This window comes from Balaenoptera acutorostrata, chromosome 3 (assembly GCF_949987535.1).
Source record: "Balaenoptera acutorostrata chromosome 3, mBalAcu1.1, whole genome shotgun sequence".
Taxonomy (NCBI): Eukaryota; Metazoa; Chordata; class Mammalia; order Artiodactyla; family Balaenopteridae; genus Balaenoptera; species Balaenoptera acutorostrata.
Window position 1 is genome coordinate 16836961 of NC_080066.1, and position 13654 is coordinate 16850614.

Genomic DNA, 13654 nt, shown 5'->3' on the forward strand with positions numbered 1-13654 from the left:
ATATTCTTTGCCTCTGAGTCCTTGTGGGATTTTTTTTTTTAATTCAGACAGAAAGTCACAAAAATTATACTCATCCTCATCAGTTCACTCAGTCCCATGTAATTAAATTTCTTTTTCATCTTGATCTTTTGTTAGCACTTTTTTGAGTTCATCAGTTTTTCATTAGAGTTCTGAAAATGCTTATTCATTCAGTTCAGCAGTACAGTCAGTTACCAGAAACCTGTACTTGTCAGAGTCTTTTCCATGAATTTCTTGAAGATGAAATCCTTTTATAGGAACATATTTGCAAAAGCATCAGAGTACACCCAGAACTGTCTGTAAATGACAAAAGACTTAAAAATGACCACAGTTAAAGATTTGATGAAAGTTCATAATAATGCAGTTGACAAGAAAATTAGTTATTTCTGAGATATACATTTTAAAGTAATAACTAGGATTATTACTTATAACATTATACCAGAACATATAAGATTTTTAGAAATTTCATGTAATGTCTGAAACATTTATATTAACATATTTCCATATAAATAACCCAATGAAAGTTTAGTATTAGTTGTTTTGTTTGTTTGGTTTTTTATACTGCAGGTTCTTATTAGGCATCAATTTTATACACATCAGTGTATACATGTCACTCCCAATCGCCCAATTCAGCACACCACCATCCCCACCCCACCGCAGTTTTCCCCCCTTGGTGTCCATATGTCTGTTCTCTACATCTGTGTCTCAACTTCGGCCCTGCAAACCGGCTCATCTGTACCATTTTTCTAGGTTCCACATACATGCATTAATATACGATATTTGTTTTTCTCTTTCTGACTTACTTCACTCTGTATGACAGCCTCTAGATCCATCCACTTCTCAACAAATGACTCAATTTCGTTCCTTTTTATGGCTGAGTAATATTCCATTGTATATATGTACCACAACTTCTTTATCCATTCGTCTGTTGATGGGCATTTAGGTTGCTTCCATGACCTGGCTATTGTAAATAGTGCTGCAATGAACATTCGGGTGCATGTGTCTTTTTGAATTACGGTTTTCTCTGAGTATATGCCCAGTAGTGGGATTGCTGGATCATATGGTAATTCTATTTTTAGTTTTTTAAGGAACCTCCATATTGTTCTCCATAGTGGCTGTATCAATTTACATTCCCACCAACAGTGCAAGAGGGTTCCCTTTTCTCCACACCCTCTCCAGCATTTGTTGTTTGTAGATTTTCTGATGATGCCCATTCTAACAGGAGTGAGGTGATACCTCATTGTAGTTTTGATTTGCATTTCTCTAATAATTAGTGATGTTGACCAGCTTTTCATGTGCTTCGTGGCCGTCTCTTATGTCTTCTTTGGAGAAATATCTATTTAGGTCTTCTGCCCATTTTTGGATCGGGGTGTTTGTTTCTTTAATATTGAGCTGAATGAGCTATTTATATATTTTGGAGATTAATCCTTTGTCCGTTGATTCATTTGCAAATATTTTCTCCCATTCTGAGGGTTGTCTTTTCGTCTTGTTTATGGTTTCCTTTGCTGTGCAAAAGCTTTGAAGTTTCATTAGGTCCCACTTGTTTATTTTTGTTTTTATTTCCATTACTCTAGGAGGTGGATCAAAAAAGATCTTGCTGTGATTTATGTCAAAGAGTGTTCTTCCTATGTTTTCCTCTAAGAGTTTGATAGTGTCTGGCTTAACATTTAGGTCTTTAATCCATTTTGAGTTTATTTTTGTGTATGGTGTCAGGGAGTGTTCTAGTTTCATACTTTTACATGTACCTGTCCAATTTTCCCAGCACCACTTATTGAAGAGGCTGTCTTTTCTCCACTGTATATGCTTGCCTCCTTTATCAAAGATAAGGTGACCATATGTGCGTGGGTTTATCTCTGGGCTTTCTATCCTGTTCCATTGATCTATAGTTCTGTTTTTGTGCCAGTACCAAACTGTCTTGATTACTGTAGCTTTGTAATATAGTCTGAAGTCAGGGAGCCTGATTCCTCCAGCTCCATTTTTCGTTCTCAAGATTGCTTTGGCTATTCGGGGTCTTTTGTGTCTCCATACAAATTGTGAAATTTTTTGTTCTAGTTCTGTGAAAAATGCCTGTGGTAGTTTGATAGGGATTGCATTGAATCTGTAGATTGCTTTGGGTAGTAGAGTCATTTTCACAATGTTGATTCTTCCAATCCAAGAACATGGTATATCTCTCCATCTATTTGTATCATCTTTAATTTCTTTCATCAGTGTCCTATAATTTTCTGCATACAGGTCTTTTGTCTCCTTAGGTAGGTTTATTCCTAGATATTTTATTCTTTTTGTTGCAATGGTAAACGGGAGTGTTTTCTTAATTTCACTTTCAGAGTTTTCATCATTAGTATATAGGAATGCAAGAGATTTCTGTGCATTAATTTTGTATCCTGCTACTTTACCAAATTCATTGATTAGCTCTAGTAGTTTTCTAGTGGCAGTTTTAGGATTCTCTATGTATAGTATCATGTCATCTGCAAACAGTGACAGCTTTACTTCTTCTTTTCCGATTTGGATTCCTTTTATTTCTTTTTCTTCTCTGATTGCTGTGGCTAAAACTTCCAAAACTATGTTGAATAATAGTGGTGAGAGTGGGCAACCTTGTCTTGTTCCTGATCTTAGTGGAAATGGTTTCAGTTTTTCACCATTGAGGACAATGTTGGCTGTGGGTTTGTCATATATGGCCTTTATTATGTTGAGGAAAGTTCCCTCTCTGCCTACTTTCTGCAGGGCTTTTATCATAAATGGGTGTTGAATTTTGTCAAAAGCTTTCTCTGCATCTATTGAGATGATCATATGGTTTTTCTCCTTCAGTTTGTTAATATGATGTATCACGTTGATTGATTTGCATATATTGAGGAATCCTTGCATTCCTGGAATAAACCCCACTTGATCATGGTGTATAATCCTTTTAATGTGCTGTTGGATTCTGTTTGCTAGTATTTTGTTGAGGATTTTTGCATCTATGTTCATCAGTGATATTGGCCTGTAGTTTTCTTTCTTTGTGACATCTTTGTCTGGTTTTGGTATCAGGGTGATGGTGGCCTCGTAGAATGAGTTGGGGAGTGTTCCTCCCTCTGCAATATTTTGGAAGAGTTTGAGAAGGGTAGGTGTCAGCTCTTCTCTAAATGTTTGATAGAATTCGCCTGTGAAGCCATCTGGTCCTGGGCTTTTGTTTGTTGGAAGATTTTTAATCACAGTTTCAATTTCAGTGCTTGTGATTGGTCTGTTCATATTTTCTATTTCTTCCTGGTTCAGTCTCGGTAGGTTGTGCATTTCTAAGAATCTGTCCATTTCTTCCAGGTTGTCCATTTTATTGGCATAGAGTTGCTTGTAGTAATCTCTCATGATCGTTTGTATTTCTGCAGTGTCAGTGGTTACTTCTCCTTTTTCATTTCTAATTCTATTGATTTGAGTCTTCTCCCTTTTTCTCTTGATGTGTCTGGCTAATGGTTTGTCAATTTTGTTTATCTTCTCGAAGAACCAGCTTTTAGTTTCATTGATTTTTGCTATTGTTTCCTTCATTTCTTTTTCATTTATTTCTGATCTGACCTTTATGATTTCTTTCCTTCTGCTAGCTTTGGTGTTTTTTTGCTCTTCTTTCTCTAATTGCTTTAGGTGCAAGGTTAGGTTGTTTATTCGAGATGTTTCCTGTTTCTTGATGTAGGCTTGTATTGCTATAAACTTCCCTCTTAGCACTGCTTTTGCTGTGTCCCATAGGTTTTGGGTCGTCGTGTCTCCATTGTCATTTGTTTCTAGGTATTTTTTGATTTCCCCTTTGATTTCTTCAATGATCACTTCGTTATTAAGTAGTGTATTGTGTAGCCTCCATGTGTTTGTATTTTTTACAGATCTTTTCCTGTAATTGATATCTAGTCTCATAGCGTTGTGGTCAGAAAAGATACTTGATACGATTTCAATTTTCTTAAATTTACCAAGGCTTGATTTGTGACCCAAGATATGATCTATCCTGGAGAATGTTCCATGAGCACTTGAGAAAAATGTGTATTCTGTTGTTTTGGGGTGGAATGTCCTATAAATATCAATTAAGTCCATCTTGTTTAATGTATCATTTAAAGCTTGAGTTTCCGTATTTATTTTCATTTTGGATGATCTGTCCATTGGTGAAAGTGGGGTGTTAAAGTCCCCTACTATGATTGTGTTGCTGTCGATTTCCCCTTTTATGGCTGTTAGTATTTGCCTTATGTATTGAGGCGCTCCTATGTTGGGTGCATAAATATTTACAATTGTTATACCTTCCTCTTGGATCGATCCCTTGATCATTATATAGTGTCCTTCTTTGTCTCTTGTAATAGTCTTTATTTTAAAGTCTATTTTGTCTGATATGAGAATTGCTGCTCCAGCTTTCTTTTGATTTCCCTTTGCATGGAATATCTTTTTCCATCCCCTCACTTTCAGTCTGTATGTGTCTCTAGGTCTGAAGTGGGTCTCTTGTAGACAGCATATATATGGGTCTTGTTTTTGTATCCATTCAGCCAGTCTGTGTCTTTTGGTGGGAGCATTTAATCCATTTACATTTAAGGTAATTATTGATATGTATGTTCCTATTCCCATTTTCTTAAATGTTTTGGGTTTGTTGTTGTAGGTGTTTTCCTTCTCTTGTGTTTCTTGCCTAGAGAAGTTCCTTTAGGATTTGTTGTAAAGCTGGTTTGGTGGTGCTGAACTCTCTCAGCTTTTGCTTGTCTGTAAAGGTTTTAATTTCTCTGTCAAATCTGAATGAGATCCTTGCTGGGTAGAGTAACCTTGGTTGTAGGTTTTGCTCCTTCATCACTTTAAGTATATCCTGCCACTCCCTTCTGGCTTGCAGAGTTTCTGCTGAAAGGTCAGCTGTTAACCTTATGGGGATTCCCTTGTGTCTTATTTGTTGTTTTTCCCTTGCTGCTTTTAATATGTTTTCTTTATATTTAATTTTTGATAGTTTGATTAATATGTGTCTTGGCATGTTTGTCCTTGGATTTATCCTGTATGGGACTCTCTGTGCTTCCAGGACTTGATTAACTATTTCCTTTCCCATATTAGGGAAGTTTTCAACTATAATCTCTTCAAATATTTTCTCAGTCCCTTTCTTTTTCTCTTCTTCTTCTGGGACCCCTATAATTCGAATGTTGGTGCGTTTAATGTTGTCCCAGAGGTCTCTGAGACTGTCCTCAGTTCTTTTCATTCTTTTTTCTTTATTCTGCTCTGCAGTAGTTATTTCCACTATTTTATCTTCCAGGTCACTTATCTGTTCTTCTGCCTCAGTTATTCTGCTATTGATCCCGTCTAGAGTATTTTTAATTTCATTTATTGTGTTTTTCATCGTTGCTTGGTTCCTCTTTAGTTCTTCTACATCCTTGTTAAATGTTTCTTGCATTTTGTCTATTCTATTTCCAAGATTTTGGATCATCTTTACTATCATTATTCTGAATTCTTTTTCAGGTAGATTGCCTATTTCCTCTTCGTTTGTTAGGTCTGGTGTGTTTTGACCCTGCTCCTTCACCTGCTGTGTGTTTTTTTGTCTTCTCATTTTGCTTATCTTACTGTGTTTGGGGTCTCCTTTTCACAGGCTGCAGGTTCGTAGTTCCCGTTGTTTTTGGTATCTGTCCCCAGTGGCTGAGGTTGGTTCAGCTGGTTGTGTAGGCTTACTGGTGGAGGGGACTAGTGCCTGTGTTCTGTTGGATGAGGTTGGATCTTGTCTTTCTGGTGGGCACGTCCACGTCTGGTGGTGTGTTTTGGGGTGTCTATGGCCTTATTATGATTTTAGGCAGCCTCTCTACTAATGGATGGGGCTGTGTTCCTGTCTTGCTAGTTGTTTGGCATAGGGTGTCCAGCACTGTAGCTTGCTGGTCGTTGAGTGAAGCTGGGTCTTGATGTTGAGATGGAGATCTCTGAGAGATTTTCACCGTTTGGTATTATGTGGAGCTGGGAGGTCTCTTGTGGACTAGTGTCCTGAAGTTGGCTCCCCCACCTCAGAGGCACAGCCCTGATGCCTGGCTGGAGCACCAAGAGCCTTTCATCCACACAGCTCAGAGTATAAGGGAGAAAAAAATACAAAGAAAGAAAGAAAGAGGATAAAATAAAATAAAATAAAGCTATTATAATAAAAAATAAGAAAAAAAATTATTAAGAGTAAATGTATTCAGAAAAAAATTTTTTTTAATTTTTTTAGATAGATTTATTAATTTTTATAATAAAAAATAAGAAAAAATTAAGAAAAAAATATATTAAGAAAAAAACTTTTTTTAATTTTTTTTAAAATAAAAAATATGAAAAAACTTATTAAAATTTTTTTTAATTTCTAAAAATAGAAAATAAGGAAAAAATTATTAAGAAAACATTTATTAGGAAAAAAAATTTTATTTTTTAAGTAAAAAAAAAAAAAAGGACGGACCTAACCCTAGGACTAATGGTGAAAGCAAAGCTATACAGACAAAATCTCACCAAGAAGCATACACATATCCACTCAGAAAAAAAGGAAAAGGGGAAAAATTAATATATCCTGCTCCCAAAGTCCACCTCTTGAATTTGGGATGATTCGTTGTCTATTCAGGCATTCAACAGATGCAGACACATCAAGTTGTTTGTGGAGTTTTAATCCGCTGCTTCTGAGGCTGCTGGGAGAGATTTCCCTTTCTCTTTGTTTGTACAGCTCCCGGGGTTCAGCTTTGGATTTGGACCCGCCTCTGCATGTAGGTCGCCTGAGGGCATCCGTTCCCCGCCCAGACAGAACGAGGTTAAAGGAGCAGCTGCTTCGGGGTCTCTGGCTCACTCAGGCCGGGGGGAGGGAGGGGTACGGAGGAGGTGGGGCGAGCCTGCGGTGGCAGAGGCCGGTGTGAAGTTGCAGTAGCCCGAGGCGCGCCATGCGTTCTCCCGGGGGAAGTTGTCCCCGGACCACGGGAGCCCGGCAGCGGCGAGCTGCACCGGCTCCCGGGAGGGGCGGTGTGGAGAGTGACCTGCGCTCACACACAGGCTTCTTGGTGGCGGCAACAGCAGCCCTAGCGTCTCCTGCCTGTCTCTGGGGTCCGTGCTGATAACCGCGGCTCGCGCCTGTCTCTGGGTTCCACGCTGTTAGCCGCGGCTCGCGCCCACCTCTGGGGTCTGTGCTGATAGCCGCGGCTCGCGCCAGTCTCTGGAGTTTGTTTAGGCGGCGCTCTGAATCCCCTCTCCTTGCACGCCGCGAAACAAAGAGGCAAGAAAAAGTCTCATGCCTCTTCGGCGGCTGCAGACTTTTTCTCGGGCTCCCTCCCGGCTACCTGTGGCGCACTAGCCCCCCTCAGGCTGTGTCACGCCGCCAGCCCCAGTCCTCTCCCTGCGATCCGACCGAAGCCCGAGCCTCGGCTCCCAGCCCCCGCCCGCCCCGGCGGGTGAGCAGACAAGCCTCTCGGGCTGGTGAGTGCTGCTCGGCACCAAGCCTCCGTGCGGGAATCTCTCCGTTTTTCCCTCTGCGCCCCTGTTGCTGTGGGATCCGCGCTGATAGCCGCAGCTCGCGCCCGTCTCTGGAGTTCGTTACGGCGGCGCTCTGAATCCCCTCTCCTTGCGCACCGTGAAACAAAGAGGCAAGAAAAAGTCTCTTGCCTCTTCAGCAGCTGTAGGCTTTTTCCCGGACTCCCTTCCGGCTAGCACCGAAGCCTGAGCCTCAGCTCCCAGCCCCCGCCCACCCCAGCGGGTGAGCAGACAAGCCTCTTGGGCTGGTGAGTGCTACTCAGCACCTATCCTCCGTGCGGGAATCTCTCCGCTTTGCCCTCCGCACCCCTGTGGCTGCGCTCTCCTCTGTGGCTCCGAAGCTTCCCCCCTCTGCCACCCGCAGTCTCTGCCCACGAAGGGGCTTCCTAGTGTGTGGAAATCTTTCCTCCTTCACGGCTCCCTCTCACTGACGCAGGTCCCATCCCTATTCTTTTGTCTCTGTTATTTCTTTTTTCTTTTGCCCTACCCTAGTACGTGGGGATTTTCTTGCCTTTTGGGTGGTCTGACGTCTTCTGCCAGCGTTCAGTAGGTGCTCTGTAAGAGCAGTTCCACGTGTAGATGTGTTTCTACTGTATCTGTGGGAAGGAAGGTGATCTCCACGTCTTACTCTTCCGCCATCTTGCCCCTCCCCTCTATTTATTCTTGTAGTCATGGCAGGCTTTGGTTTATATCTTATGATACTCTATTATTTATGTGCATATAAATTTTAAATTGATAACATTCTTGGGGGACAGAACATTTTATCCTAATGAAGAGACCCACTTCATCATTTTTATAGTTTTTATTTGTTTATTTTCCTTTAAAACTACCTTATCTGCTATGAGGGTAGCTCCATAAACTTTCTTCTGGTTGGTATTTGCGTGATACATTTTTTTTTTCTATCATGTTGCTTTAATTTTCCTGTGTCTTTATGATTTTGCTCTATCTTTTGTAAGAAACTTATGATTGTCTATATTTTAGAATTCAGCCTGATCTTTTAATTACCTCTCATAATCATATATAAACCAATTATTGATATTTTTAAGTGTAATTCCACCATTTTGTATTCCACCATTTTTTGTATCTGATGTTTCTTTCACTTTCACTCTATTTTTTATCATTATATATATTTTTCATTAGCCATATTTAATACCAAAAATTTGAACTTTATTCAAAAGTATGAATACTGTAAAACAAAATAATAATTTAAAACATAAGTATTTATAATAATGTTTATAATAACAGTATTTCTAAATTAAATACATTTAATGCTTCTGTATATCTGAAAAGTAACGACTGCTTATATATACACGTGTGAGAAGTGTTGTGTTCACATGATGTTTACACTTTAAATAGTGATTTGTATATATCATTAAAAGTTGAGATAAAATATTGTTGGGTAACTAACATATATTGTAAATATAGAGGTTCCACCACAGATCTGGTTCTCTATTTAGTGCTTTTATGAGCCTTTCTTCCTGAAGCTCAGAAAAGGGAAGAGGTATCAGATGAAAGTCTTTTGCCTGACATTTGGAACTGCTAGAAAGAAAAGACTCAAGTTGTAAATGCTGAATTATGAGTATTATAAAATTATTTTACATTTTAATTGTTTTAAGCAGAATTATGTTCATGAATGTGTGAGCTTACAGACATCTAAGTCAAATTTTTACCGTGTTATTTAAATTCCTATTTCTTGATTTCCTTGAATTTTGTTTGTTCTGTCGATTATGGAGCGAATGTATTCTCCCACTATGATGGTGGATTTATCTATTTCTTCTTGTAGTATTGTCCTTTTTCCTTATACTGTCTATGTTGTTAGATGCATACAAAAAAAATATTTGATAGTCCTTATGGACTCAACATTTTCTTTTTATAAAAGGTACCATCTTAGTCTGTCTCCAGTAAGGTCGTTTGACTAAAATCCTATTTTATATGACATTGACATAACTCCTGCAGATTTATTTTGGTTAGTATTTGCATGGCATATCTTTTTTCACTTCCTTACTTTCCAACTTTCTATATTCTTATAATTTAGTGACCTCTTATAAATAGATTATAGTTAAATTGCTTGTAAATCCAGTGTGACTGTCTTTGTCTCTCCGTACAACATGTAATCCACTTATAATTATTGTACTTACTAATATATTTAGATTTAAATATTTCCTTTTTTGGGCGCTTTCTATTTTTCCTACCTGATCCAGGTTTCTTTCTATTTTCTTTCCGTATTTTTGAATTATTACTTTCTAATTAGTTTAACTTTTAAATCAATCATATACATTGTTAAAAATATTTTAATATTTTTAAAATATTAATACCCTTAGTACAGTAAAGTCTAATTACAACTTTCTTTTTTCCTAAATAAATTTATTTATTTTATTTATTTATTTTTGGCTGCATTGGGTCTTTGTTGCTGCACACAGGCTTTCTTCAGTTGCGGTGAGCAGGGGCTACTCTTTGTTGTGGTGCACGGGCTTCTCACTGCGGTGGCTTCTCCTGTTGTGGAGCACGGGCTCTAGGTGCCTGGGCTTCAGTAGTTGTGGCACGTGGGCACGTGGGCTCAGTAGTTGTGGCTCGCAGGCTCTAGAGCACAGGCTCAGTAGTTGTGGCACACAGGCTTAGCTGCTCTGCAGCATGTGGGATCTTCCCGGACCAGGGATCGAACTCATGACTCCTGCATTGGCAGGCGGATTCTTAACCACCACGCCACCAGGGAAGTCCCTAATTACAACTTTCTAGGTGTATGTATTCAATAACAAGAGTCTTCCACATACTTTGAGGAGAGCACTCTGATGACTTTTATGCTTAATTTCATAGTCCATTTTGAAAATGCACCAGAGGATTGGAGGTGGGGTGGGCAAGGGGAGGACGGTTTGATCATTTGTTTAAATTGTGTGTATTTGCTTAAATTGTTGTAAAGCTGGATGGAAACTAAGTTGTTTTTGGTATACATTAATAATCTAGAGGTTTTACAATCCAGCTGTTTTACTTTTTATTGGATTAAGAGTCTCTATACTTGTAGCTGAGTAAATGGATATCAGGTGAAATCTTTCATGTAAAGAAAAAAGTTTAAATCTTACAAAACTCATCTCAAATTAAGACACTTGGAACTGCCAGAAAAGTGAGGATTTGTAGTAAGAATATCATATAATGATTTTTAATTGAATTTCTCTAGTTGTTTAATATTTGTTCAATTGATCATAGAAATACATGCTATATAGTGTATCATATATACATATAGGTACACATATACATAGCATATACAACGTGTTTGTGTATGTATGTTCTCCATTAGATGAAGTTGTGTTTCTAAAGCTTTATTATATATAAAAATATACAGATACATAATCTGTATTACATATAGATTATATATTACATACAGATATATATATATATAATATATATACACATTTTAAATTGTTATATATTCTTAGTGAACTGAAATTTCTGTCTTTATGATGGACATTTTGTAGTAATTTTTTTGTGCCTTTAGTCTATTTTGTCTGATGTTGGCGTGGTATCTTTCTTTATGTAACTACTTGCATAGAATAATTTTTTCGTCATTTAATTTTTAACCTTTTTCTATTATTATGACTTAGCTGTATATAATTGGTTATTTTTTAATCCAATGTAACACTCTTTATGCTTTAAATGGAGCATTGAATACATTTGTATTTCCTGGAAGTATGGATATTTTGGAGGCAAGTATACCATTGCTTGTATTTTCTGTCTTTCTTACCTGATCTGCTTTTGAATCTTCTAAATTTATTTTGAATGTATTATTTATCATTTCTTTTTTCTCTCACTCATATCTGTTATGAAAATATTGCATTTAATCCTAAAATGTGAATACCTTATAAAACTATTCTTTTGAACAGTACTCCCATTGTCTCTACACTTCGCATACTCACTCTGTAATTCACTATCTCAATAACGTGGTATTTGACTTTATTGTTTCAAACCATGAGAAGAAATATTCCTGGATAATTGACATGTGTTTGAATTACAGAGGATTTTCAATAAATCCAGTTCTCTATTTAATGGATTAAAAGCATCTTTCTCGTAGCTCAGAAAGCAGAAGACGTATTACCCGAGGATGAAGCTGAATTGTCAAAAAGCCAATCTCAAACTAAGAAACTTAGAGCTGTCAGAATGAAAGCACTAAATAGTAAGTATGATAAATTTCAATATTATTGATTTATTTTTAATTAAAGTAAGTGAAAAAAACCCTCTGTCTTAGGTTTATGAATGTTTACTCATATCTTTTGTATAAATCTATTAGATCAAATATATTTACTGTGTTAGTCAATTCTTTTTTAATTCCATTGAAGTTTCGTTTATTCTGTGTTACTAAGAGATGTATGTTAAATTTTCCCACTGTGATTATGGACTTCTTTGTGTTTACTGGTAGTTTTGCCAGATTGGTTTATATATTTGGAAATGATGTTATTAAATGTGTACAAATTTATACTTGTTATATCTTCCTGGTAAACATGAGCTATAAAAGTACACTGTTTATCTCTGTAAAAGTATACTGTTTATCTCTAAAAATACATTTTTTTTTGCCTAATGTTTATTTTGTTTGATAATAATGTAGCCATGTTTGCTTTCTTATGATAAGTATTTACACAGTCTTCTGTAAACAGTTCAGACAGAAGTTCGTGGTGTTTTGCATGGTCTCAGTAATTTTTTCATAATGATCCTAAACCACAAGAGAAGCCCAACAGTTTCTTTATTAATTAGTTGTGTACAAACAAGTTAGTACCTGTTGGTTACTGCATAACTTTTGTGGGAACATAAATTTTCAACACTGTTAGGTAAGTACCTAGGAGCACAATTGCTGGATCATATGGTAAAACTATAATTTAACTTTGTAAGAAACTGCCAAACCGTCCTCAAAGTGGCTGTAGTGTTTTGCATTCCTGCCAGCTACGAATCAGGTTTCCCATTGCTGCACATTCCTGACATCATTTGCTGTTTTCAGTGTTTGGATTTTAGCTATAGGTATGTAGTGATATCTCACTGTTGTTTTAATTTACAATTGCTTAATGATGTATATGCTGAACATCTTTTCATATGCTTATTTGCCATCTAAATGACTTCTTTGGTAAGTTATTTGTTCACATCTTTGCCTACGTTGTAATTGTGTTATTTGTTTTCTGATTGTCAAGTTTTAAGAGTTCTTTGTATGTTTTGGATAACAGATCTTAGATATATGTTCTGTAAATATTTTCTCCCAGCCCGTGGCTTGTATTATCACTCTCTTAACAGTGTCTTTCACAGAGCAGAAGTTGTGTGTGTATTTTTCTTAATGAAACCCAGCTTATCAAGTTTTTTTTTTTGGATTGTGCTTCTGGTGTTCTATCTGAAAAATCAACACCAAACGTAAGATCACCTAGATGTTCATCTGTGTTACCGTCTAGGAGAATTATAGGTTTGCATTTTACATTTAGGTCTATGAGCCATTCTGTGTTAATTCTTGGTAAGGTGTCAAGTCTGTGTCTAGATTCACTTTTTTTTTACATTTGGCTGTCCAGTTGTATCAGTACTATTCGTTGAAAAGACTGTCGTTTCTCCATTGAATAGCTTTTGCTTTTTTGTCAGAGATCATTGACTATATTTTTATAGGTCTATATCTCTTTGTTCTGTTACAATTGACTTATTTATCTATTCTTTCACCAATTGTCTTGATTTCTGTAGGAAGCCTTGAAGTTGGGTAGCATCAGTTCTCTGACCTTGTTTTTCTTCAATATTGTATTGGCTAATGTAGGTATTTTGCTTTTCCATATAAACTTTAGAACCCGTTTGTCAATATCCGCAAAATAACTTATTGGAATTTTGCTTGGGTTTGCATTGAATCAAGTTGGGAAGAGCTAACAGCGTAACAATATTGAGCCTTCCTATCCATGAACATGGAAAATCTCTACATTAAATCTTTGATGACACTTGTGTCTGAAGAGTTATACTTAAGTATTTCATTTTTGGTGTTAATATAAATGGTATTGTGTTCAATTTCAAATTTCACTTGTTCACTGCTGACATACAGGAAATCAGTTGACTTGTGTATATTAACCTGTATCTGGAAACCTTGCTATAGCCAGCTTATAATTCCAGGAGTTTTGTTGCTGTTGTTGTTCAGCAAGAATAGTTTTGTTTATTTTTCTCAATTTATATACTTTTTCTTTCTTTTTCTTGACTTATTACA

The 13654-nt window shown here is 37.0% G+C and overlaps 1 protein-coding gene across 1 annotated transcript in view; it reads left to right on the plus strand.

Moving 5' to 3' along the window:
- The window catches only part of CCDC7 (coiled-coil domain containing 7), a 327643-nt gene that overhangs the window by 211137 nt on the left and 102852 nt on the right, over positions 1-13654 (plus strand). The window contains exon 29 of the mRNA XM_057544500.1: positions 11516-11617. Coding sequence (XP_057400483.1) covers positions 11516-11617 — 102 coding nt within the window. The remainder of the gene's footprint in view (positions 1-11515; positions 11618-13654) is intronic.